This window comes from Sus scrofa, chromosome 14 (genome assembly GCF_054392235.1).
Source record: "Sus scrofa isolate SSC_HxYL_T2T_F1_AM1 chromosome 14, Sscrofa_HxYL_maternal_Yorkshire_Landrace_v2.0, whole genome shotgun sequence".
NCBI classification, from domain to species: Eukaryota; Metazoa; Chordata; class Mammalia; order Artiodactyla; family Suidae; genus Sus; species Sus scrofa.
In genome coordinates this window covers 157635710-157663693 of record NC_139396.1, presented here as the reverse complement: position 1 = coordinate 157663693, position 27984 = coordinate 157635710, and the positions used below count along the sequence as shown (strand labels likewise).

General features: G+C 46.6%; 1 protein-coding gene across 2 annotated transcripts; it reads left to right on the top strand.

Moving 5' to 3' along the window:
* The first annotated feature begins 6 nt into the window (after positions 1-6).
* TEX36 (testis expressed 36) lies at positions 7-24825 on the top strand. 2 transcript variants are annotated; one of them, XM_084997683.1, is made up of 4 exons: positions 7-2460; positions 17286-17417; positions 18256-18336; positions 24444-24825. In XM_084997683.1, exons 2-4 carry the CDS (start codon positions 17304-17306, stop codon positions 24657-24659), a joined length of 411 nt encoding a protein of 136 aa, XP_084853809.1. In that variant the 5' UTR covers positions 7-2460; positions 17286-17303; the 3' UTR covers positions 24660-24825. The 2 variants fall into 2 exon arrangements, with proteins under 2 accessions (XP_084853809.1, XP_084853808.1); XM_084997682.1 differs by lacking the exon at positions 7-2460 and adding an exon at positions 9167-9298.
* Positions 24826-27984: the final 3159 nt, after the last annotated feature.

Genomic DNA, 27984 nt, shown 5'->3' with positions numbered 1-27984 from the left:
GTAAATGTACCACAGCGTTGGAAGGGAGAGCATCTCTTTTAATTATGCCAGTGGAGGAAGATGTCTTACGGATGCAGCCACCCCGGCAGAAGGCTGATGTAAGAACACAAGGCGAAGTCTTAGGAGGCTGGGGATGTTCCGAAAATGATTTCTCTGTGAAGAGACCATTCCAGACCTCTTTCGGGGAGGGGGAAAGGGTAGATGACTTGTTAAAGAGCCTTCACTCTGGGGTGGGTCAGCTGGACAAACGCTGTGCGGTGTCGGATCGAATCAGCCTGAAAAGAATCCTCGGCTCCATTCGGCGGAAGCCAAAGTCCAATAAATACCCAAGCTGTCGTCATGTGAGAAATTTGATTTCATGTTTTCCACCCTTCAGTGCTTCCGCTGACATTTCCCCTAACAATGCTATTATGTGCTGTACAGCCAGACAGGGTGCTCCATAAGCTGTCCTGAGACGTCAGATAAAAAAGCAGAGTTCTCATCTCTTTGTGAAACAATTAGAGGTCTCAGGCAGCCCAGAGCTGTGTGCATACCTGCGACAGTCTGTCCCCAAACCTCTGAGCCCGCCCCGGTGACCCTACACACCTGTGCCTTCGGATGCTGCCTCTAAAGGGTCCACACTCCCGCGTGCCCGGCGAGCTGGATGTGGTCCGCGCCTCCCCTTTGTGAAGAAGGCTATTTGGAATCGCTCGAGGAAGGATAGGGCTTTCTCTCTGCCGAGGTCTCCAGCACTGCTTCTGAAATAACTAATTCCAATCAACCCACCCGCTCCTCAAACGAATTCTTCCTGCATGAGTTACCCACATTCACTGCCCAGCTTGATCTCGTGCCCGCAATGGATCACGCTCGGTCCAGAGGGAGCGGGCTATTGACTAAGTGCTTAATCAGGCGCACAGCCCTGATGTGGTCCTTCTCCCACACCCCCTGGACCGTGGCGCGGCAGGACCGTGGATCTGGTTTACTCTCATTTGCCTGCGCCCCAGCGGAGTCCATGGGGCAGCCATCTCAATGAACCATTAGGACAACCACACTGCCGCGTGTTCATGTAACTGTGCAGGGAAACAGCACAGTGCGGAGACCTCAGGGGAAACCTTTCTCCACGTCTCTCCTTCCAGATCAGGCACAGGAAGGTCGGCGTGGAACCATCTGGAAAGGATTTAAGCGCAGGTGGGGAAACCTCCTTGGTCAATAATGATGTCAACTCTTTTAGCCTCCTACTTTGGTTTCCAAATCTTTAAAAGTCTAAAAGGACAGTGATGGTTATCACAGGATGAGGCTACAGGGCCCATCTGTACGTACTAGGTCAAACGGACCCACAGAGGCCCAGAATCCACCATCCGTCCACAGAAAGACTGAGGAAGTCTTCAACACAGACCGGGTCCTCGCAACTCCTGGGGCGGCACCTCTCAGCCTTCATGTGCGCAAGGTCTCCCAGCAGTCTTGTTACAATGCAGATTCTAATTCGGTAGGTCTGGGCAGGGGCCTGAGACGCTGTACTTCGAATCAGCTCCCAAGTGATGCTCTGGTTGCTGGTCCAAGGGACCATCCCTGGAGCAGTGAGACCTTGGGGGTGGGCAGCTTCCCTGCCTCCCAGCCAACTTAGCAGGAAAGAGGGAAGAACCTTGGAAGCAGAGAAAAAAAGACCCTGGGCGGAAGGCCATGTTGCAAGACTGGCTGCTGCGTCCGTTTCCTCTCTGCCTTTTCGGGGTACCCTCTGTGGGCAGAAATACCCTGGAATGTGGAGAAGGAGCAGAGCAGGAAAGGACAAACTGGTGGTCATCCACACGATTAACTGAGTTGATGGACCTCGCATCTCTGGCGAGCTGGAGAGAGTGGAGCCTGATGCCAGGATTCAGCCCACGTCTGTCATTCGTGACTTTGTCTTCTTATTATCTTTGTAACAAGGCTCTTTTATTAGCTCAGCATTTCCTGCCAAGTTGATGAAATCTCCGTTATGTTTTATGGCACCCAGGAAGAGGAGAGAGATTTCAAAAGGCCTACAGATCTCTCCTTCGTTGGGGACCCTGCCTCCTCGGCACGGCTCCCTGCATGGGGTAGGGACGAACTTTCCATCATGTTCCAAGACACTGCTCATTTTCTCCGCAGCTGAAAAAAATACATATTTATTTGGCTGTTTTGCTTCACGATTGTGGAGGCTGGCATTTTCCATTCCAGCGCTCTCTGTTTGGAACCACACTTGTAATTACTGCTGTCTTTTATTCTGTGTCTTCAGAGGACTGTCCCATTCAAACTGCGAGGGGACAAAAGCAGCTGTCTTTCCAGGGGGTGAAAAACAATAGCATCAAGTCTTCCCATAAACCTCAACAAACATGCAAACACAGACGTGAAAATAGGAATTACAAACCCAAGCAGTGTGGAAATGGGACTCAAACTCAAGACTTCCGCCTGTCTTTTTCAAGATTCGGAGAATGAACTCAGCACGCCTGCTGCATCTTAAGGGTGAGTCTTATTTCGAAGGTTCTTTTCCTCAAAAAGCCGAAGCTTTCAACTGGTGTTTTGTTGCTGCTGCTGCTTGTCCTCCGAGTCTCTGCCTGCTCCTAACATTGGCTGGCTGGTCAAGGTCACAGCGGGCAAGAAGCCTGTCCACAACTCTTGGACAGCGTGGAGGCCCTGAGTGGCCTGCCTTCCGCCCTTCCCTCCATCACCTCTGACATCTGCTGTCCTCAACACCCGGAGCTCTGGTGGCCTGTCCATCTCCATCCCCTGCCACACACACTCTCCCCTCTCCCCTTGGCTGGTTAACATCAGTTTTCACTTCTTTCTCACCTCCCTGGTCGCCCTCCAGCTTCATTCAGCTCCCTCTGGTCATGTGGTCTTGAGCGGCCCGTGCCTTTCACTCTTATAACCAGTGATTTGTATGGTGATGTCTGTCTCCCCAGCAGAGAGCCAGCTCCATGAGGACCGCGACACTGCGTCCAGGACAGTTTGCAAAGATTGCAGCAGTGCCTAGGGCGTTCGCTGTGATGCAATGGATCAACGGTGTCTCTGCAGCCACAGGAATGCAGGTTCCATCCTGAGCCCGGCACAGCGGGTTAAGGATCCAGTGTTGCCCTAGCTGCAGTGTAGGTCACAACTCTGGCTTGGATTCAGACCCCAGCCTGGGAACTCCATAGGTGTGGGAAGGCCAAAAAAGAGGGAAAAAAAGAAAAAGTAAAAGAAAAAAAAGATTGCAGCAGCTCTTTGAGTGACCCAATCCTCCAAGTTTTCAATTCACCGAAAGCTTCTCTAGACACAGTTTGGAAAGGGTGTAGCATCATGTTGCAGCAAGGTTATCCAACATTCAGTCATTATCAGGGCAATGTCTCATATCCTGGCTGACTCATGTCGGCGGCAGTCAAGGGTTTTTACACATGTTACTGTGAGTTTCCACCTTGTAGTTGAACAGACTTCCAATTGGTCAAGTTCTCCTTTTCATCTTTCAATTTGTCTTATTTACCTTGATCCAGGAATTGTTTTCTAGAGTGGAAGGGAGAGAGAGGCAGTTAATTTTCCAGATAATTTGCAACATAGGATAAAACAAAAAATGTGCTTCACGTTACGGATGCCTGCACACTTCCTGAGATGGTGTGCAAATGGGTTCTGCCTCCATCACAACTTCCATTCGCTCCAAACCAATCATAAACCGTAGTTAAAAAGTGCAACTGAGTCACCTCAATTCAGTTGCCATTTGCAGAAAGAATCCAGATAGTTTACCTTTCAGGGTGAAACGAAAGTGTGTTGTCTGTTTCAGATGCCTGAGAGTTTCTCAGCGGGTCAGTGTTTTACGTGAGGATGGCTCGGTTTTCCTCATAGGCAAGTTAAGCTGTCCAGGATTTGTGGACATGAAGGCGGAGGGGAAGCTTTCGTTTGGCAAAGTGATGCATTGAGGCAGGGCTGTGTGCACAGCGTCTGAGAGTTTGTGAGGGCATCACAGGTGGGCACATGGCAGATGCATGTGTGAAAGCACTCCTGCATGCCACCCACGGTTCTGCCCCTTTCTCTCCCGCCAAAGACAGCAAATCGTTAATTAAAGCAAGGAATGGCAGACGGCACTGAAAACACGTGGAAGAGGTAGACACATCTGCTTTTCATAAGGTTCTTGACGCATCAGATGTAAAAGATCTAAAAGTTAAAGTGCACAACAGCTGTTATGCCAGAAAAATACGTTGGGTGGAATGGTTAGATATAAAGGTTGTAGAGAACTCGCTGAAAATGATTTTTGGTTAATCAGTGATTTGGGGTGCTGGGCATCTGATGTGTTAGTGAACCCATGATTTCCTACGTATAAAAACATGATTTGGGGAGTTCCCTGGTGGCTCAGTGGGTTAAGGATCTAGCATTGTCACTGTAGCAGCTTGGGTTGCTGCTGTGGCTCGGGTTCTGTTCCCTGAACTTTTGGGAGGGCAAAACCCAAACCAAACCAAACCGAACCTGATTTTGGTGATTGTCTTAGCACTGTTTGAAAACAGTGGATGTTCAAGGGGATGTTTGTTGAATGAATGAATGAACATGCCCACAGGCTCACCCTTGCTCCCACAGCCTCCTTTCACAGGCTGCTTTGCACCATTGCACTCCAAGCAGGGCCCAGCCCATGCAAAGACCCAAGGCAGGATGAAGCTTGACCCTCCGCCGTTCTCAGCCCCGGTGATTTCAGTGCCCCAAGTGCTACAGGACTTGTTTTCAAAATGGTGAGTCAAAAAGTTCAGCTCTGTAGTTCCAACCTCTGAAAATAACAGCGTCGACAATGAACAACCCCATCCTGATCAGCAGCTAGGAAATCCTAGCTGAAGGAAAATTGAATTTCATTTTTCCTGGCCGGGTTTTCTTTACGCAGTTTTGATGTTCTTGGACAACTTTGTTAGGGTTTTAAACCATCATTCAAAAGTGGAAAATTGGAAGCCATCTTCACCAGTGATCATACACCTTGTTTAACAGAGCCTAAGACTGAGGAGGTGCAAAATATGTTTAGAAATGGGATTTCAGGTCTAAAGAATTTTCTACTCCATCGGTGGAGACGCAGTGAATGTGTGTGAAATACTGTGCGGGAAATGGCACCCTTTTGAGGTTTTTAGTCTCAGGCTCTGGCTCCTCCCTCCTGGCTGCCTTTCTTTCAGTTTGGGAGTCTTCGAGAAGCCGCATTCTGCACTCGTCCTTTCCCACTGTTTATGCAGCGTTGCGAGGTTCGATGTGGGTCAGCATCCACTGGGAAAGGCCCGGAGGACCCGTGATGGCAGTCATTTGACCCCTGGCCTGCCATTGCTCACCGTGGGGCAGGGATCGTGGCTAAGAGACAGGTGTGTAGTCAGGCCCGGTTTCATGCGGATTAAAGAAAGGAAATTAAAGGCAACGCTAGAAAATTCACTACCCAATAATTTAACAGGGTCAGGAAAGTGCCATAGAATGAACCCTGTAGGATGCTGGCATTGAACTCCGCCTCAATACGTCTGGATTCTCGTTTGGGTTCTGCTGCCTGTTAGCTGTGTGCTTGTGGGTTAGTCCCCTCACCTCTCTGAGACTCAGTTTCCTCCCCTGTGGGTGGAGATGACCACTGATACCTGCTCAGGTGCCGTCTGTTCACGCAGGAGCCCATGGCCCTTCGAGACCCAAGAGAGTTTAATGAAGGGTCTCCTCCTAGAGATGGGGGCAGGGCTTGGTGTCTGACAGGGGACCGTTGAGAGCAGGAAGCCTCGCTCACCCCTGGGCCAGAGGGACAGGGAGAAGGAGCTCTTCACAGTAAGAGCTGCAGCTGTAGGAGAGCAGTGGGTGGAGGTGGAGAAACACATCTCCGTCCACAGTGGGGCCTGGGAGGGAAGGGCCTGGAGATCAACACGCTGGCCCAGGGGGGCCCTGGAGCCCCTATTACATCCTTTCCTAACTCCATGGTTGGTGATGTGAGTCGCTTGAGATCGATGGCAGAAGTATTTACACCAGGGAAAGTGGCAACCACCGCCACAAACCAGACAATTTGTTCCCGAGAGCCTGGTTGTTAACAAGCACACCGCTGCCTTCACCTGCCTCTTCCTGCCCTTCCGAGTCTTTGGTTCTTCCTGGTGCATGGATCCAACCAGAGCCAAAGGGCAAGGGAACAGGTGATGCAGTCGTTGCAGCATCCAGTGTGCAACACAGGGTAGGGATGGGTGGAGAAAGAATCGGAGTGAGGGGGAAGGGGGGATATGTAAGGAAAGTAACCAGCACACTCTTGGGTTTGCTGTGAAAGTCGTATCCAACAATGACTATGCAAGTATTTAGTAACCATCGAAGGCTCTCCCTGGGTGTCCATCCTTATTTTTCCAAATACCTGACAGTTTACAAAGCACTTTTACAGGGCCTACCTCCTTCGTCACTGCAGTGCTGAGATGTAGACAGCAAATCCTCTTCTGCTGCTTCTCCCTAGAATTCAGGGAAATTCAGGTTAAAGATAGAGCATTCCGGGGCCGACTAGGAACCATGAGGTTGTGGGTTCAATCCCTGGCCTTACTCACTGGATTAAGGATCCGTCGTTGCTGTGGCTGTAATGTAGGCCAGCAGCTGTAGCTCTGATTCGACCCCTAGCCTGGGAACCTCCACATGCCACAGGTACGGCCCTAAAAAGACAAAAGCCAAAAAAAAAAAAAAAAAGAAAAAAGATAGTGTATTCCATACCCATCAGGGTGGCCGAATCTTTGGTTGTCCTTGATGGTCTGTCTCTTTCACAGTGCTAGAAACTTCCACTGGGATTTCCCTTTGTGGCTTAGCGGTAACGAACCTGACTAGTATCCATGAGGACACGTGTTCGATCCCTGGCCCTGCTCAGTGGGTTAAGGATCTGGCATTGCCCCGAGCTGTGGTGTAGGTCGCAGACGCGGCTTGGGTCCCGCATTGCAACCTGACGTGGCTGTGGTGTAGGCTGGCAGCTGCAGCTCTGATTCAAACCTTAGCCTGGGAACTTCCATATGCCGCAAGAGTGGCCCTAAAAAGACAAAAAGGAAAAAAGGAAAAGAAAAGAAAGAAACTTCCACTGGACAGTGCCCCACCCCAGGACAAAGCCTATTTTGTAGCCTCCCTTACACTGAGGTGTGACCATGTGACAAAATTCTGGCTCACGAGATGAAGTGCTGCATAGCAGCAGCAAGGAACCTTCCTTGGAAGGAAGCAGCTGAGCCAATGACAAGAGCGTGCCATGAACGAAGAAGGTGGGATTGGGACAATATTGTTTTCTCTCCCTGGCTGTCTGGAACACAGATGCCACCTCTGGGGCCATGGGGACAGCTGGCTTTGGCCTGGCAAGGTAGTGAGAGGCAGGAGGGAGCCTCATCTCTGAGGTCAGCAGGCAGCAGGCAGGGCGGCCTGTCCAGAGCGGGCACAGCGACTCACCAGCCCCAAAAGAGGCCGCCACCATCTTTCCTCCTCCTTCCTCGCTGTATGACTTTGGCCTCGTAGTTGCAAAAGGACCATTCCGTCTCAGGCATCACATCCAGGATCCCACTTCTCTGGGCCATCAGTGTGGCCGGAGGAGAGGTCCTGTATCACTAACATGACAACTCCTGTTAGGACACCCCAGGTGATGGTTAGGGAAGAGGAGGATGAGGCCACAGGTTCTTAGCAAAAGAGAGCTGGGCAGATTCTCCTGTAGATGTTTCCTCCTGTTCTCATAAGGAGTAGCCAAGGGAACTCTCAAGTCACATTTGAAAAGGAGAAAGAGGGATTTCTCGTCGTGGCTCAGTAGTTAAAGAACCCAAGTGGTATGCATGAGAATGTGGGTTTGATCCCTGGCCTCACTCAGTGGGTTAGGGATCCAGTGTTGCCATGAGCTATGGTGTAGGTCGCAGACACAGCGTGGATCCCAAGTTGCTGTGGCTCTAGCGTAGGCCAGCAGCTATAGCCCGGGAACTTCCATATACCTCAGGCGTGGCCCTAATAATAATAATAATAAGTAGAAAGAAAGAGATTCAGAACTCACATTATTGGAGTTCCCATTGTGGCTCAGTGGGTTAAGAACCTGACATGGCATCCATGAGAATGCAGGTTCCATCTGCGGTCTTGCTCAGTGGGTTAAGAATCTGGTGTTGCCACAAGCTGCCATGTAGGTCGCAGATGTGGCTCAGATTTGACCCCTAGCCCAGGAACTTCCATATGCCACAGGTGTGGCCCTAAAGAGAAAAGGCCAAAGAGAAGAAATCGCATTATTGAGTAGAAGGAGGCAAGCCTTGAATGCCGAGGCCTGGAGAAGGCGGCCAGCTTTCAGGAGACATCCCCACCCCCACCCCCCAGCTTAGGGGAGGCCAGGTGGCCTTGAGAAAAAGGCTCATGAGCTCTGTAGCTCTGTCCCCTCCGCCCCACTCTGGAGCCTCCTCCGCTGGGTACCTGGCCCCATCTCCTCATTTTTAAACACCAAAAGTTGTCACGGAGAAAAAATAGAAACACATGCCAGTGCTGAGCATAGCACCTGGCATTTAATAATTGCTTGTGATCATTGCTTCTTTGGGGCCTCAGTGGTGTGTGGCTAGGTAAGGGTGTAGAGGGTGAGTCTGAGCTGGGACACGGAGGGAGATCTGGGCCCTGGCTCAGGGTAAGGCCCAGGTGTAGACAGGGCAGATTCAACTCACTTCTCAGAAAATTAAGAGGTTGGATAGGTGGTTACCATGAGCATAGTCAACTCAAAAATCATCAGTTCAAGGAGTTCCCGTCGTGGCTCAGTGGTTAACGAATCCAACTAGGAACCATGAGGTTGCGGGTTCGGTCCCTGCCCTTGCTCAGTGGGTTAAGGATCCGGTGTTGCCATGAGCTATGGTGTAGGTTGCAGACGCAACTCGGATCCCGTGTTGCTGTGGCTGTGGTTTAGGCTGGCGGCCTCAGCTCCAATTCGACCCCTAGCCTGGGAACCTCCATATGCCGCGGGAGTGGCCCAAGAAATGGCAAAAAGACAAAAAAAAAAAAAAAAAAAAAAAAAAAAAATCAATCATCGGTTCAAGAATTTTAGAGGGTATGAATATGTGCCATCATCCCAGGACTGTCTTGCCGGCACCTGTCTGAGCTGTTGATGGGCTTCCTCACCTGGGACCTGGTGGCTCATACACTGGGGAGTGGCCACTGCAAGAACCAGCGGCAGGAGCCCTCGGGGCCTTGGAAGACCCACGCTCCCCCCCATTGTGATGAGTGGCTCTGATTCTATGACAACAGGGACCACTCCCAGACCTCAGGGTAGCGCTTCTGTGACAATGGAGAGATAAGAGAGCCAGCCTCAGCCCCCTTCAGCTTCCTGCAGAAAATGGCCAAAGGGAGATGCTTCAACCCACCTTCAGACAAGGAGGGACTATGGGTAAGAAAGATGTTCCCTCTCTGGCCTCTCTCAGGCCACGTGGGTGTGGGCAGGGCACAGAACCGAGTTCAGATCCTGCTTCTGCTGCTTACCATAATCTGACACTTCCCTTCACCCAGCCTCAGTTCCTTCCTCTGTGAAATGGGCATCTCACAGTGTTCTTGGGAAGATTAAATGAAATAAATATGTGTATAAAATACTCAGCACACTGGCACCTTGCGAATGTCCACTGGGTAGGAATTGCTGTGTGCGCCACTCTTTCTCTCTCTCTCTTCTTTTAATAATAATCATTGTAATTTTGTCTGCCTCGGGGCTCCTCAAAGAGCCCTTTTGTAGTGCTGGCCGAGCCCCGCCTTGACCTTGGCCTTTAAATGCCTGGTCCGCCCACGGCGCTTCAGCTGATAGTTTCCCCTTTTTCCCTGCTCTACTCTTCCTCTTTTCCATAATATCTACCTTCTGACATCTGTATAATTTATTCTACTGCCTGTGTTGTCGCCTCCTCCGGGCTGGCATCTTGGTCCCCCCCCTCCCCCGCCACCTCCCCACTAGTTATATCAGAGAGAACTTTACAGCAACCTCTTTTAAGGGAGTAATATATAGAAAAATACTTTTTGTTTGTTTGTTTAAAAGGAAAAAAGAGAAAAAAAAAAAAGGAGTTCCCGTCGTGGCGCAGTGGTTAACGAATCCGTCTAGGAACCATGAGGTTGCGGGTTCGGTCCCTGCCCTTGCTCAGTGGGTTAACGATCCGGCGTTGCCGTGAGCTGTGGTGTAGGTTGCAGACGCGGCTCAGATCCCACGTTGCTGTGGCTCTGGCGTAGGCCGGTGGCTACAGCTCTGATTCAACCCCTAGCCTGGGAACCTCCATATGCCGCAGGAGCGGCCCAAAGAAATAGCAACAACAACAACAACAAAAAGACAAAAGACAAAAAAAAAAAAAAGGAAAAAAGAGGAGTTCCCATCGTGGCTCAGCAGTTAATGAATTTGACTGGTATCCATAAGGACAGGGGTTCGATGCCTGGCCTCGCTCAGAGGGTTAAGAATCCGGCTTTCCCATTGAACTGTGAGCTGTGGTATAGGTTGCAGACGCAGCTTGGATCCTGAGTTGCTGTGGCTGTGGTGTAGGACGGCGGCTACAGCTCTAACCTGGGAACTTCCATAGGCCACGTGTGCAGCCCTAAAAAGACGAAAAAAAAAAAAAAAAAAAAAAAAAAAAAAGAAGAAGAAAAGTGGAAAATTGGGGCCTAAGGGTTTAAAAACATGACTGTACCCACCTGGACCTGACCTTGGCTAAGCAGCTTAGTCTTTCTAAATCTCAGTCTGTTCACCTGTTAAACGGAACACAGTGTGCCAAGGTTAGAGGGCCATGGTGGGGATTAATGAGATAATTCATGCAGATGTGCTGAGTATAATACGGGGAAACACAGTAACCGCTCAATACTTGCTGTTGTATAGATGATACATAATATATGTACATATGTAATGTTCGCATATGTGTATGTGTGTCTGCTTTACAAAGCTTGCAGGCAGAGAAAGGCAAGGAAGGGACTTGAGTGTCTGCAGATTTTTCTCCCCGCAGGGTGGGGTGCGGGCCTGGAATGAATCCCCCGCAGATTCCAAAGGACATGTATTTATACATATGTTCTTTCTTGTATACCCTGCTCCATTCCGTAAAGATTTAAAGTAATGTATGGAAAATATTCACAATAAACGAGTAAGTATAGAAAAATAAAAATTCAGAACCAGTTTAAATATACTTTAGAATAAGCGTCCGAGACTGAGAAATATATAACATAGCTATACACAGGCCATTCAGCCTGTACAGTAGCTATTTGGACATCAAATTTGAGTTTCCTGGCAGCCAAAGTAAAATGGGAAGTAGTGTAAACTCCACAATACTAATCTGTCAGGAAGAGACAAAGCAAGCTTCTCAGATTAAGTAGCTTTGCCTTTTTTTTTTTTTTTTTTGCTTTTTAGGGCTGCATCCATGGCATATGGAGATTTTCAGGCTAGGGGTTGAACTGAAGCTACAGCTGCCGCCTACGCCTATACCACAGCAACACAGGATCCAAGCCGCATCTGCGACCTACACCACAGCTTATGGCAATGCTGGATCCTCAGCCCACTGATCAAGGCCAGGGATCAAACCGGCAACCTCATGGTTCCTTGTCGGATTTGTTTATGCTGCACCATGGTGGGAAATCCCAGCTTTGCCTCTTTTTCTCACTTACAATATCAGCTAGGATTGCATTTAACTGAATATTGTCAGAAGCTGACCACGGTGTCTTAAGCAGACGGGGGTCTGTTTCTCAAGTTGCCGTCAGTCCAAGAGGAGGCCGTTCAGGACTGGTACAGGTGCCTGAGGGTGTCCTCAGGTCCAGGTTCTTTTCAGCCTTCTGTCCTGTCATCCTTACTGTGGGGCTCAACTTAGGCAGGTGCATGAGGGGAAGGTCAAAGGACAAAAAGATGGGAGGCACCTGTCCGCCACATCTGCTCCTTCTTCTGGGGAAACAATGGCTTTCCCGGCGCCCCACCCACAGACTTCGGTGGTCATCTCAATGGGTCACGTGGCCAGGTGAGCGCCAAAGGAGTTTGGGGAGGTATTTAAAAAAATTTTTTTTCTTTTTCTTTTTCCTTTTTTTTTTTTTTAGGGCCGCACCTGCAGCATATGGAAGTTCCCAGGTTAGGGGTCGAGTTGGAGCTGCAGCTGGAGCCTATGCCACAGCCTCAGCAACGCTGGATCTGAGCCACATGTGCAATCTACTCTGCAACTCAGAGTGATGTTTATCCCACTGAGCGAGGCCAGGGATTGAACCTGCATCCTCACGACCCTATGTCTGGTTCTTAACCCACTGAGCCACAACTGGAACTCTAACTTTTTTTTCTTTTGCGGGGGAGGTATTTTTTAACTAGCCACATTGCCACCCCAAAGTCAGCATTCTGAGGGAGAAATTGAGAAAGAATGCTTCATCCCTTTTGGGATCCCAAGGCTGTACCAGGGCTCTGTTCAGGTGAAGAAGCTTTGTCTCCCCAAAGTCTGACTCAAGCCTTTGGTGTGGCTCCTTCCTGCTGCCAGCACCTAAGAGCATAAAAAGAATAGTGTGGGAGTTCCCGTCGTGGCGCAGTGGTTAACGAATCTGACTAGGAACCATGAGGTTACAGGTTCGATCCCTGGCCTTGCTCAGTGGGTTAAGGATCCGGCGTTGCCGTGAGCTGTGGTGTAGGTTGCAGACACGGCTCAGATCCCGTATTGCTGTGGCTCTGGCGTAAGCTAGCAGCTGTGGCTCCGATTAGACCCCTAGCCTGGGAATCTCCATATGCCACGGTAGCAGCCCTAGAAAAGGCAAAAAGACTAAAAAAAAAAAAAAAAAAAAAGAATAGTGCTGACATGAAATGTCCCAAAGTAACTCGTAGATGAGTTGGGGAAATTAAAGAAATTGTTGGCTTTGCACCAGCAGCAGCTCATTCGGGAGACAGTAATTGCCACATTCGAGGTACCAGTCATTTTGCAGTTGACCTTGCTGGTGGTAATCTGGTTGCTGCCGGGTAGGAAAAGCTTTCTGCACACACTTTCACCTTCCTGCTTAACATTTCAGTCATTGAGTGATTGAATGCAGCAAAAATTTCACTGCCAACTGGTTCAAAAGCTATATTTCACGGTTACAATATCTAACAGAAGGGTTTATTTCACAGCTATCATGTTATAGCCATTAAATATATATTTTAAAAGAGTGAAATTAAAATGCTAGAGCCATTTTTTTTTTTACAGTGATTTAGTCCACAGACTTGCAGAATACAAATGAACTCAAGTCAGTGTCATGTCGTTGGTGGGAGATTCTTCCCAAGGTTTGGGAGAAGAGCTCCCCAACCCCAGTTGGATTTTCCAGAGCTTGGAAAGTCAGATGGAAGGAAGGAACAGGGAAAGGTTCTGAGGCTGGAGGCCCTTTATATTATTTAAATTTATGTAAGGAGTTCCTTGGTAGCCTCGTGCTTATGGATGGATCCTGTATTGTCTCTCCTGTGGCTCCGGTTCGATCCCTGGCAGGGGAACTTCTGCATGCTGTGGGCGTGGCCAAAAAATAAAATAAAATAAAAATAAAATAAAATAAGGGATTGGCAAAGAGCCATAAAAATAACATCAAGTCTAGGTATAGTCAAAGTCATAAATAAAAGTTCTGGAAAGCATTCACTTCCAAAACAAAGCTGATCCAACGACTAAAACCCCATTCTCTTAAAAAATTTTTTTTTTACTTAAAAATGGTTTAAAAACATTAAAAAATATAATACAGGATGATTTAGAAATGTATAGCTTGGAGCTCCCGTCGTGGCTCAGCAGTAACCAACCTGACTAGGATCCATGAGGATACGGGTTTGATCCTTGGCCTCACTCAGTGGGTTAAGGATCCAGTATTACAGTGAGCTGTGGTGTACGTCTGGTATCCCGCGTTGCTGTGGCTGTGGTGTAGGCTGGCAGCTGCAGCTCCGATTCGACCCCTAGCCTGGGAACTTCTGTATGCTGCGGGTGCGACTCTAAAAAGCGAGGGGAAAAAAAAAAAAAAGGAAAGGAAAAAAGAAATGTATCGTCGCTTAACTTTGAAGAATTTCTAGGATATATTGCTAAGTGAGAAAATCGAGATGCAAAAGGGTAGGTATCAAACGGTCCAATTTTTGTAAAGCAGTGTAAGACACCTCTGCAGGTACAGGTGTTTGTAAAAATGAGAGCTCAGTTGCCGTCTGGGGTGGCAGTGGGAGTCACAAGAAGGGGAAGGAGAAAGAAACTGAAAGTTACTTTTAAGTTAAAAACAAGGTGTTCATAATTTTTCAAAATCGCCTTTCTAATATGATCCTATGGATGCAAAATTAATCTTTTATATGGCTGTACAGTTGCAAAGGGACGAATGGGGAGGACGGCCACTGCAGAGTTAAGGGGAAAGAGTGGTGGGATTTCAGGGGAATTTTACTTCCTTCCTTATGTTTTTCTCTATGGTTTGAACTTTTTTTTTTTTTTTTTTTTTTTTTTTGTCTTTTTGCCTTTTCTTGAGCCGCACTTGCTGGCATATGGTGGTTCCCAGGCTAGGGGTCTAATCAGAGCTGTAGCCACTGGCCTACACCAGAGCCACAGCAACGGGATCCAAACCGGATCCTTATATGGTTTGAATGTTTTAAAACCACGGGGTATGTGTTACAACTCCAATCAGAAACAAATACAACTCTTTTCATTGTGGAAAACAAGACAAAGGAACAGATACACTTTGTTAAAAAAACATTTAAATGATGGCCAAAAAGTCTGCCTCTTCCCCGTGCCCTCTTCCCAGGTGACCCTGTTGCCAGGTTTCTGCTCATCCTTCGAAGAGCCTGAACACATGATGGCATGTGGTTTTGTGTGGTTGTTTGATCACCCTTCAAACTGTGGCTACGCTGCCCCCCCACCCCCGCCCCCGGCAGGCATTCACACAGTGTTTAATGGGAGTTCTTTTGTTTGGATGTGTTTTGTAAATTATGTATTGTTGTTTTGTGTGCGCGGATTATTTATTTACATACATGGTTTGGGGTTACAGATCTCCTTCTGTTTCTTCTTTCCACTCAGCGCTGCGTTGCAAAGATCCCTCCACTGCTGTGCGTCATTCTAGCCCGTTGCTTCTCATTTTCTCTGCCAGCACGGCCCCACCAAGGACCCTTCATCCATGACATACTCTTTCCACCTTTTGGCTTACAGAGCATCCTAAACACACTCTTGTGCAGAGATTAAACGAAAGCCACCCGGATACACAGGGGTCTCCTAACTTGAGAAGAAATGGAAGAGAACCGCCAAATTAGCCGATATCATTATAATCCCCCCAAAAGGAGGAGGACTGGCCTGGGGTGATGACGGCAGGTTTGGGCTCAAGGGAGGGGACAGCTGTGAGCAAAAACAGAACCTGCCAACGGCTGTTGAATACTCTCTGGGTACATGCATATTCTCTCTCTTCATCAATCACATCTACCCTTTCAAGCAGGTATTGTTATTCCCATTTTACAGATAAAGAAACTGGGGCCTGGAAAATTTAGGTCTCTTGTGGAAGGCTCACCTCATAGGGGAGAGAAAGCTGGGACTGGACTCAGGGCCTCTGAATCTGCTGCCTGCCCACTGCCGCATTCTGCTTCCTCCCTTTGCAGGAAATCTCGTGGAGACTTGGGATCTGCCTTCTCTTTGTATTTTAGTTTCCATTCATAGTCCTCTTCTGAAGATCCCTGCCTCAAAGGCCACTTTGTTGGGGTGGCTTTTGTTTTCTTTTTTTTCTTTTTTTTTTTTTTTGCTTTTTACAGCTGTATGGGCAGTATATGGAAGTTCCCAGGCTAGGGACCAACTCAGAGCTCAGAGCTGCTACACCACAGCTCACGGCAACGCCGGATCCCGACCCACTGAGCGAGGCCAGGGATCGAACCTGTGTCCTCATGGATGCTAATCAGGTTCGTCACCTCTGTGCCACAAAGGGAACTCCCATTGGGGTGGATTTTAAGTGGTGCTCTTTATATAAACCTGGGGTGCATTACATGGCCATCAAGCACCACCCGCATCCAGCTTTGGGAATCTTCCCCTTCCCCCAGCTGTCAAGAGTGTGGCCCAGGAGCCCCGCGCCGCCCCCCCCCAGGCATTCCTTGGCTGAGGAGAGGTGCCTCCTCAAAGTCATCCCTCTTCCTAGGGCAGCACACACCCACTGACCAAGTGACCAGGGCACAGAAAGGCCCAGTCCTCTCACTCCAGCTTAGGCCAATTCTGAGAAGCCATCCCATGGCTGGAGTTCCCTGCGGGGGAGCCAGGCCTTCGTGGGGACCACTCCCTCAGCCCAGTGCTCTTTCCTTCCCTTCTGTGCATTGGAGAGGATACTAAAGCCTTCCCCCTACTCCCCACCCAGCCTCCGGAATAATCTTCCCACCCATTTGTTGCTGAAATCTCAGCTGCCTCTGTACGCTGATGCCAAATAGAAACGTGGAGACAGAGTTGCAGGAAACAGAAAAAGCAGCGTTCATTGCCAGGCAAGGAAGGAACACAGCAGGCTAGTGTCTCAAGGACTGTGCCCCCCTTGGAGGGACACCGAGGCATCTTACAGTGTTCGAGGAGCAGGGTGTGGTCAGCTCATGGCCACTTTCCTGATGGGCAGGTGGGGAGGTCATCGGGAGTCAGCAACTTCACCCTTCTTCCAAGTGGTCTGGGGTCTGCGTGCTTGTGGGCGGCACACAGTTGACTTCTTGCACCTCCGGGGCTTCGGCACCTGCAACACAGCTACAAGGACAAGGCTCAGAATATTCTCTCTAGTCCTTGAGGAAGAACTCAAGGTCCTTGACTTGGTCGAATGGCTAAACTGTTATTATTCTGTCTTGCTTGACTGTTTTCCTTCTTCTCTGTATTTTCTCACTTTCTGATTAAATTGATCCTTTGACCAAAGATTTTCTGTAGATAAAAAGGCAGGCACATGAGTCGGGATTCCCTCTGGGAAGGTCCCCTGGGTCCTGCTTGGTCACACACTGTACCTTCTCGGTGGAGACTCAACACCACCCTTCTCTCCCCACCTTCCCGGGGTCCTAAGGTCCACCCCATTCCTGCAGGAGGCTGGCTCACCCCTGTGAACTTGGGCTGCCGTGTGTCCCCAAGCGTGGGGAGCTCTCTGACCAGAAGGAAGAGCTCAAGTAACACAGTTCTCTCCCCTGGGAGAACATCCGGTCCCTCTCATGGACCACACCCTCCTCACCAGGCTGCAGAAACACTTCCAGGCTCCAAGCAGCAGGGTGGCCCCTGTAACTCGAAACAACTGGCAGTGGGAGCCTCAGGCTCTGACGGTATTTCTTGTCTTGGACAGAATGCTTGAAAATTATAGAAACGATGCCATTTGCCATCGCATGCCAGAAGCACCCAAATTGCATTTTAATCGCTTTACGGAGGAAGCCCTGATACTTGGCTTGGAGAGTCAGATGGGTCTGGTTTTAATCAAGGCGTGTGCTGTTTTTCTAGTTTCCTCACATTGGACTCATGCAAAAGACACCAGAATCCATCACAAGCACGATGTTAAAGGAGCCCCATAGCCCACGTTTACGGCGGCGAGTGGAGGCGAAGCTGCCGCCCATCTACAAACTCCGGGAGAAAGTGAGTCCAGCGCGTGGGCTGCATATGCCCCCGGGGTCTCTGAGGGCATGGTTCGGCTGGCACTTTGGCCAGACAACTCTTCCTTGGAGGAACTGCTCACTTCTCCTCCCTGGGTCCCCACATTCTGCTGGTGTCATCACCCCATACACTGGTCGCTATATTATTTCTAACACTCTCTAGAAGGAACTGCCTCCTGGTCCAGATGATAAAGTCAGGCTCCTCCGTGAACAGAGTTGTCAACATGCTGGTGTATCCTCCTGGCGAGTTCACGAGCAGCTTTAAGGGCATGAAGTGGCCAGAAGGGAAGCAGGGGCTGACGTCACACTCAGCCACCCTGGGCCAGGGCTCCAGTCTAGGGTCCTTTATTGGCCAGTTGAAGAAGATGGCTTCAAAACTGGCTTCCATGCCCATCCATCAACTTTCCTTGCCTCCCAATAAGGTGTTTTAAGGAGAATCTTTATAATTTTTAGCAAGTTGGCAATAAGGTTCAGTTTCTTTTAACTCTGGTCACGCCCGCAGCATTTGGAAGTTCCCCGGCCAAGGATTAAACCCACACCATGGCAGTAATCAGAGCTACAGCAGTGATGACACCAGATCCTTAACCCACTGAGCCACCAGGGAACTCCAAGGTTGCTCTTCAAAGCCTAGAGCTGATGTACACACTGTGACCTCACCTCTGTGCTGTTTCCTCCATCACTATTGATGAGTTTAATTCCTACTTAGATGTCACCTTGTCTCCTCTGTCTTGACTCCTTTCACACCACTGTAGGCGGATTTGGGAAGCATACTGGGGTTCTGACGTGTGCCTTTTATCTCTTCCCTCCTTGCTTTTTTCCAGCAAGCTGTGAATAACAACTTTCCTTTCTCTGTACATGACAATCGGTACAGCTTTCAGGACTCTGGGTTCTACCTTGACTCTGTGAGTATTTCTATGTTTTTTTTTTTCCCCCCACTGTACAGCATGGGGACCAAGTTACATCTCTCCACGTTCTAATCAAACGAGGAGCAACATCAGGGCTCATGATTTTCTGAGACGTGTTGAAGATAAAGGACTGACCTCAGAATTGCAACAAGGTCAAAATTCAAGCCTTGTAACAAATTACCAGGAAAAAACCAAAACGCATGAAGTTCTAGAAGTCCCAGGCAGTTTTCTTTTTCTTTCTTTCTTTTTTTTTTTTTTTTTTTTTTTGCTTTTTAGCGCCACACCCATGGCATTTGGAGGTTCCCGGGCTAGGGGTCTAATCGGAGCTACAGCTGCCACAGCCATAGCAATGCCAGATCCGAGCCACATCTGCAACTTACACCATAGCTCACGGCAACATCATTTCTTTTCCCCCTCCCCAGGCAGCTTTCAAAATCTGCCCAGCCATCCCTCTGCTTAGGTCTTTGTGAATTTCATGCTTCTCAAGTGTTTTCCCACACACTGTCTCATTTGTGAGCTTTCTCGTGAACATCTGTCATGCAGAGGAGGGATCCGCTGTGTGTGTGTGTCTGGGTGGCAGAGCCTGGACCCACAAGGAGCCATCGAAGGGATGGCGTTTACCTGATCTAAAGAAGGACTTCCTAATAACTGCAGGTGTCTTTTCTCTGGAGGTGGTGTTTCCCCATCACTAAAGAAAATAAAGTCTGAGAGCACTTGTTAGTGGTGGTTAACACAGGACTATGTGATGAAAACAGATTGCAAGCCGCCTAAGTAATTTAAAATTTCCTAATGGCCACATTGGTAAAAAGAAACTGGTGAAATTAATTTTAACATATTTGATGTAATCCAATAATCCCCAAACGATCAATTCAACCTGTAATCAATTGAAAGTTATTAAGAAGATATTTTACGTTCCCCAAGCGAAGTCTTTAGCATCCAGCCTGTATCTTGCACTCCTGGTGCCTCTCAATTTGGAAGATGTGCATTTCGCATGCGCAGTAGCACAAGTGCAGAGGAACCATCAAACTATCCGGTGATCTCCGAGAATCCTTAGCAAACCTGAAAGTCCATGACGATGATGTTAATAATACTCACCTTTTATTAAGATTTGCTCTGTGCTGGCTTCTCATATTATCTCGTTTAACCCTCACAGCAATCCTACTGGTCAGTTACTCTTGTCATTCCCAATTCAGAGATGAGGAAACTGAAAGAAAGTGAGGTTAAACAATGTGTCTAAAGTTTCCCTTTCCTCGAGGCTACACTGTCTAGGCTAGATGGAAAAGGTTTAACCTAAAAAGTCTGTTCTGCTTCTGCAGCTAAAGAACCAGAATATCCATTTTACTTCCATTTCTAAATGGAATATTTAAAAGGGTTTTCTGATCAAAGTCACATAAAACCTTTAAAATTCCCATTGTGGTTCAGAGGGTTAGGGACCTGACGCGGTCTCTGTGAGTTGGATTCCTGACATCGCTCAGTGGCTTAAGGATCTGGTATTGCCGTGAGCTGCAGTGTAGGTTGAAGGTGTGGCTCGGATCCAGTGTTGCTGTGGCTGTGGCATAGGCTAGCAGCTGCAGCTCCAGTCCGACCCCTGGTCTGGGGACTAGCATATGCCACAGGTGCAGCCCTAAAAAGCCAAAAAAAAAAAAAAAAAAAAATTTAAATAATACAGAATTATATAAAATTTGAAATAAAGTTTACGCTCTTATTTTTCATCCTCACAATCTCACGTTGATGATTCACTGATAATGGTTTGGTGGTAAAATTTGAGAATTTTTGTAATTCGCATCAAACATACATACACAAGAATATAGACTGTTGATGATATAAACAGGATTGTACCATGCACATTTGACCAGTTAGGCTAGTCTCACAGAAGTTGAGGTAGTGGAAGCTTTCAACTTTCTCTGTTTTCTAGAATAGTTAACATAACGTGTGGATTTCAGTTTAATGTAGTATAGATAGAATTAGCCCATAAAACTATTTGGGTTTTGTATTTTTTTTAGAATAAGTTTTCAATTTCTTCCTTGATTGTTTATATATTCAAACTTTCTATTTCTTAAGTAGATTTTAGTGACATGTGATTGCCTAAAGTTTACCTAATGTATTTCAAATTTATTGGTATAATCCTTAAAATAATTTTTTCTTTGCTATTCTTTTTAATTTTTTTCAGTTAATTTTTTTTTCTTTTGGTCTTTTTAGGGCTGTATCTGTGGCATATGGAAGTTCCCAGGCTAGGGGTCAAATCTGAGCTGTAGCTGCCAGCCATAGCCATAGGCACAGCAGTGCCAGATCCAAGCCACGTCTGCAACCTACACTACAGATTGCAGTAACTCCGGATCCTTAACCCACTGAGCAGGGCCAGGGATGGAACCCATGTCCTCATGGCTACTAGTTGGGTTCATTACTGCTGAGCCACAAACGCCTGTAAAATTTTTTTGCCTTATATAGTTTAATGTCATATCTTTCTAAATGAAAATTCATGACTATTTAATTTTCTTGGTGGCATTTATTATTTATGTATATGAATTATCCCTCTTCTAACCGTGAATTCTAGATTGTGATATTAGTTTTGCCACTATCTCTTTTGATAACGTTTTCCCCTTGTGTTGTAATCTACTCCTTTGTCTTTATACATTACAGCCATTCTGGGGGGGGCTTGTTTTTGTTTTGGCCACACCCACAGCATGCAGAAGTTCCCAGTTCAGGGATCCAACCCCCACCCCAGCAATGACACCATCTGATCCTTAACCTGCTAGGCCACCAGGCAACTCCAGGGGGATTTTTTTATTACAAATAGAATGGAGCATGATTTTTTTTTTTTTTTTTTTGTCTTTTGTCTTTTTGTCTGTTGTTGTTGTTGTTGCTGTTGTTGCTATTTCTTGGGCCGCTCCCGCGGCATATGGAGGTTCCCAGGCTAGGGGTTGAATCGGAGCTGTAGCCACCGGCCTACGCCAGAGCCACAGCAACGCGGGATCCGAGCCGCGTCTGCGACCTACACCACAGCTCACGGCAACGCCCGATCGTTAACCCACTGAGCAAGGGCAGGGACCGAACCCGCGACCTCATGGTTCCTAGTCGGATTCGTTAACCACTGCGCCACGACGGGAACTCCGGAGCATGATTTTTAAAAAAATCCAAGAGTTAGTTTGCTTACATGAGAATTTAACCTGTTCACATTATTATACTTTTTTGTGTTTTATTTCTGTTCATTTTGTTTCTTCTTTCTTATGCTTGTATGGCTTCTTCCGCCCCTTCCTTTCCTTTTTTTTTTTTTTTTTTTAATTATTTTTCTGTTTTTTTTTTTTTGCCATTTCTTGGGCCGCTTCTGCGGCATATGGAGGTTCCCAGGCTAGGGGTGGAATCCGAGCTGTAGCCACAGGCCTACACCAGAACCACAGCAACACGGGATCCGAGCCGCGTCTGCGACCTATACCACAGCTCACGGCAACGCCGGGTCCTTAACCCACTGAGCAAGGGCAGGGACCGAACCTGAAACCTCATGGTTCCTAGTCAGATTCGTTAACCACTGCGCCACGACAGGAACTCCTCCTTTCTTGACTTTGCTCAATTGAATTTATTTGCTCACTCTGCCTTCTATTGTTACCTTTAAGGATAATTGTTTAAGAAATATATTTTTATTGAAACAAACGTGGGTCGGCTCATCCATGAACAGTAAAGCCGATCTACCGACACCAGGTTGTGATGAAGGAAAGGTAGTATTTTTATTGCAGGTGCCAAACAAGGAGTCCAGGTGGCTAATGCTCAAAAGATCCGAAATCTCCCATGATTTTTAGAAAAATAGAGGGAGGAAGAGGGTTGCAAGATGCACGATCAGCTGTGGACATTCTTCTGTTTGGTTGGTGGTTAGGAGGTCATTACGAGTCAGCATCACCCACCTTCGGATTCCAATATCATCAACCTTCTAGGGTCTCTGTGCTTGTCATCAACACGCAGTTAACTTCTTCCTAAATCTGGGGGCAGTTTAGTATCTGCAAAATAGCTCAAGGCTATGGCTCAGAATATCATGTACAGCCCTTGAGGAACTAAAGGTCTTTGACTTCCTTTAATGGCTACATTATTATTATTTTGTTTTACTCGACTGTTTTCCTTTGTTTCTGCATTTTCCTCAATTCTCTGATTAAATTTATTCTTTGGAACTCAGAGAAGGCCTTGGAGGCTAAAGTTTTTCCTACATATAAGAGGCAGGAAGAGGACATGGAGGGGTCAGTTCTGGGAAGGCCTCACAGTGTCCTGCTCAGTTACATTGTTAACACTATGTCACTATAGGACTATAAAAACTAGGGAGTTCCCTGGTGGCATGAGGGCTGAGGATCTGGCATTGTCACTGCTGTGGCTTGGCCCAGGAACTTCTGTATGATGAGGATGCACCCCCCCCCAATTAATATCTACAGCTTTTCCTCCAAAGTAAGACAAGTCTTTCAGAGCAATTTACCTCCCTTACCTCCCTTCCTAGTGGTTCTTGGGCTCTCCCAACTCATGGATGTGCCCTTCTCATGGCATAAGGTGAAGTGATGCCTCTGGAGTTCAGAGCAGTAGCCTTGACCTCCCTAGTCAAGTTGAAATCCTGGAGTTTCAGGTCCAGATTGGTTCTCTCTTAATCTCCCCCTCTCTGCCCTTATTTCCATACTTTCTTTTTGTGAATTCTGACTTAAAATTTCATTACATTTCATAGTCATATGACCAGCAAGTATTTAGACTTAATTAAAAGCTTAACTTGGGAGCAGTTTTCTCAGGGCTACCTGAGATACTCTCTCTGGGATTAAAGCCCCCAATAAAACTTAACTCTCAAAAAAAAAAAAAAAAAGAAAGAAAAAAAAGCTTAACTTGTTACTTTCCTTGTACCTCTTTCCCCTATTCAGTTTTGTCTCTCCCTTTCATTCCCCACCCCCCCGCCCCGCCCCGGAGTATCTGCAAGTAATTTTTTGAGAAAGGTGCTTGAGCAGTGGAACCAGCATCAATGGTCCCTCCAGGGTCACTTTTCCTCTTTCTTCCTGCTCTGGCCCCCAGGGGGCTGATCTGTATGCACTAAATTCCTTCTCAAGCCATTTGCACCCAGAGCCACTGCATTGACCTTGGGGTCTTTCCCCAGTGGGTAAATGGTGCCTTTATCAAATCTCTTCAAATTACCTGCATTAGCATCTGCCATCTGCTGCCACTCTGAAGGACACTGACTCTTGTCAGAATGACAGCTGACCCCTATGAAAAGACTGTCTCACTTGACGAATGCAAAGTCTAGGTAATCTAGTGTCTATTTCCTTCTAGGCTTCCATCTAAGTATGTGGTTTTCTTTTTTGGTTTTTGCCTGGTTATGATCAAGTCAGAAGTACAAACCTGAATACATAGTAATTCTTAGGCTCACATGTAAGGTGCCAAAAGTTGATGAGAAAGCCTGGGGGCAGAGACACAAAGGTGCTGCTCGCTTGGTTGGGAATCCTCTGGGATGGGGAGGAAACTCTGGATCTCTCAGACTCAGAACCATCCCACTGATTGCTGGGGACTCAGCCAGGGATGGTTATGCTGAGGAGATTCCTGGGTGCCAAAGACGTACAGGGGGTCCCTGGGAGCCCAGGCTGGGGGGTCTCTCTCTGGTTCTTCCCTCTGTGTCTCTAAAAAGTCCAGTCCCCTCTTGCAAGCTGCAAGAACCAGGATGTTGTGAGGGTCAATTTAGAGCTTACAACAGGTTGGTAAACGATGCCTCTGGTCCGGGTCCTACTGTGCTTTTAAACACAGGATGCTGTGGAGCTGGTTTTACTAGAGACCTCAGAACTGTGTAACCTTGTTTTTTGTTTGTTTGTTTTGTTTTTGTTTTTGTTTTTTAGGGCTGCACCCGCGGCATGTGGAGGTTCCCCGGCTAGGGGTCCAATGGGAGATGTAGCCACCGGCCTATGCAACGCAGGATCCGAGCTGTGTCTACGACCTACACCACAGCTCACGGCAATGCCAGATCCTTAACTGCCTGAGCGAGGCCGGGGATTGAACCCACAACCTCATGGTTCCTAGTCGGATGCGTTTCTGCTGTGCCACGACGGGAACTCCCTGAACTGTGTAACCTTGAATATTTTTCTCTTACTCTTCTTCTCCAGGGCCTGGGACTCAAGAAGATCTCCCCAGAAAAAAGGCAACAAGTTTCAAGAAATTTCAATCTTTGGGCCTGTGACTATATTCCATCTTGTCTCGATGGCTTTTCAAATAACCAAATATCCTATGTCTATCGGGAGACCGTGGTGGTTCCAATTTTCAGACGCTTTCCAAGATGTTACAATGAAATATGGAAGACTTTTAAATTTATCCCCCAGTGAAGCTATACAGAGTTTTTGAAAAAAAAAAAAAATCCAAAAGTAAGGTTCAGGATGAACAGAAAGGTCGGTTCTCCATCAGAGTCCTAATCCTTCCAGAAGGTTCTTGATGAGATTTTCCATATTTGTATTTCATCAGACATTATAAAATTATGCACTTTCTGGTCCAGCTCTGTGTGGTGTGACGAGATTTGTTTAGAATTAGAGGTTATAGACTCCATGTGCCTGAATGCTGAGGTGAAGTTTCCCTGCAGTGATAATGTGGGGATGAAAGTTTTTACATTGAGAAACCAGAAAGACAACAGATCATGTTACCACTCCTTCCGCTTTAAAATATTTTTATGGCTTTAGTAAGGTTAAACAATATTCAAGTCCTTATAAAATAAAGGTATGTGAAGATACACACATCTTAAATGAATGTGTTTTAAAGGGACATATGTTTAACAAAATTTTAAAATGGCCACATTAACATTGAGGTGAGTTAAAAAAAATATAATATATGCTTACACTTTCATTTCAAAGTTTCAAATAAAACAGAGGAAGCAGAAGTCCCTTTGGATTTCACTGTATCTAATCCTTGTCCTGTGTCCGGGAGTGAGATAACCTTTTTTTTTTTTTTTTTCGTCTTTTTAGGGCCACACATGCGGCGTATGGAAGTTCCTAGGCTGGGGGTTCAGTTGGAGCGGTAGCCGCTGGTCTACACCACAGCCACAGCAACGCGGGATCCGAGCCGCGTCTGTGACCTACACTGCTGCTCACGGCGGCACTGGATCTTTAACCCACTGATGGAGGCCGGGGATGGAACCGGCATCCTCATGGATCCTAGTCAGGTTTGTTAACCGCTGAGCCACCAAGGGAACGCCCCAAAATCTGTCTTATTAATGAGCGTTTGAATTGTTTCTGTTTTTGGTAATCAGCCCCAGTGTTACATGAACATACTCTTTGGGGGCCGGTTTACATGCGCTTCAGAGTCAGCTCTGAAAGTTCCCTGTTGCTGCTGGATTGTACAGTATGCACAGACTTTGAATAAGTGCTGCCAAATCACCTTCAGAAAAAACTGGACCAATTAAACTCCTACCAACTCTATCTGTGAGATTCTGTTCTCCACTGCCACCCACCCCCGCCCCCTGCTCAAATGGTCTTTTAGATATTTAAGGATATTTAAGGATGAAAAATGATATCTTGTTATTCTCCTATTTTGCATTTTTCCGATTATTAGTGAAGTTGCCATCTTTTCCCACTCAATGGCCATTTATATTGCCCGTTAAACTGAGGAGTGTCACCGTAATTCTATGCCAAAATTCCTTGTTTCTATTTAAATATTCTTCCTAGAGATGAATTTTAGAATAAGCTTGTCTAGTAAGTTCATTGGCAATTTGATAGGAATTTCCCTAAATTTAGATATGAATTTGTAGAATTGACATTGTCACACCATGGTACATCTCTCCATTTATTCAAATTTTATGTTCTTCAGTAAAGTTTTATAATTTTCTTTACATAGGTATGATTGATTTCTTTTCTATGTTTATTCCTGTATATTTTGAAACGTAGTTGTTTTGAATGTGTGTGTATGTTTTTAAGTTACACTTAGGTTGGTTTTGCCTGATGCATAAAAAAGCTATTGATTTCTTTTCTTTTTTTTTTTTTTTTTTGTCTTTTTGCCTTTTCTAGGGCCGCTCCCACGGCATATGGAGGTTCCCAGGCTAGGGGTCGAATTGGAGCCGTAGCCGCTGGCCTACGCCAGAGCCACAGCAATGCAGGATCCGAGCCGCGTCTGCGACCTACACCACAGCTCACGGCAATGCTGGATCCTTAACCCACTGAGCAAGGCCAGGGATCGAACCTGCAACCTCGTGGTTCCTAGTCAGATTCGTTAAGCACTACGCCGTGACAGGAACTCCAAAAGCTATTGATTTCTGTATGTGGATCTTGTATTATTTGACTACCTGTAAAAACTTCAAGTAATAAATTTTAAAATTCTAATATAATACAAATAAAGTTCCAATAGTCTTTGAGTCGATTCTCTTGGGTTTTATATGTAGATAATTATAACATTTATGAAAGCCATGGTTTATATCATTTCTAACATTTATACCCCCCCATCTTATTGCATCAGGTACAACTTGAATATTTGCACAGACAGGGCATGTCCTGTCCTTCTATCTGAATTTAATAGGGCTACTACCAATGTGTCAATCTGAAGTCTGACTATTGTAGGTTTGAGGTAAAAATAAACCTTATCTAGTTAAGAACATTCTCTTATATTCGTAGTTTCCCGGGAGGTTTTTTCCCCTGAGATTTCTTAGGCGATTGCATAGATTCTCTGTCTCTGTCTTTCTCTCTCTCACACACACCACTACCAACTACACCTATAAATATGTCATTCCAGATCGGTACTTATAAGTCTGCTTCTTTTTCAAAAACATGGCTGCCTGGCATTTCATATATGAACATGGAATAGCCTCTGTAATCTTTTGATGGCCATTTAGGTAGTTTTCAGGCTTTTCCTACTATAAACCATTTGGAATAAACATGTCTATAGATAAATATTTGCATTCATCTATGAGTACTTCTATATATAAAAATGTCATAAAAATAAACTTGTTCAACTAAAGAGTATATGGATTTAAAATTTTATTTATCTATTTACTTACTTATTTATGTATAGAGCAGCACCTGCGGGTCATTGAAGTTCCCAGGCTAGGGGTCACACAGGAGCTACAGCTGCTGGCCTATGCCACAGCCATAGCAGTGCCAGATCCGAGCTGCATCTGCAACCTACGCTGCAGCTTGCAGCAATGCTGGACCCTTCACCCGCCGAGTGAGGCCAGGGATTGAACCTGCGTTATTATGGACACCATGTTGGGCTCTTAACTGGCTGAGCCACAGCAGGAACTCCAGGATTTTGACTTGGAATTCAAAGTTCCTAAAAGAGGCCATGTTCCAGCTTACAATTTCACCAGGAAAATATAACAGCTGTATGGCAAGTGGTTCATGCAGCTGGTTTGGCTTTGTTTCTTTGTTGATTTATATATATATAAAAGTATGACTCCTATTTAATGACTTCTGGATTTCATACTTACTTAGCACCTCCTTCGTTTAAGATTATTCAGTAATTTGAAGTGTTTTGTTGTAGTTCTTACTGCTTATGTATGAGGTGAAATTATAGCAAATGATATTTTGGCATTTACTGAGATGATCATGTAACTTTTCTATATTAATCTGTTAATATAATGACATATATTAATGGAGTTATATATATTAATGGGTTTTATAATGCTGAGTCCTTTTAGCATTCTTAGGATAAACTCTAGTTGGTTATGTTGCA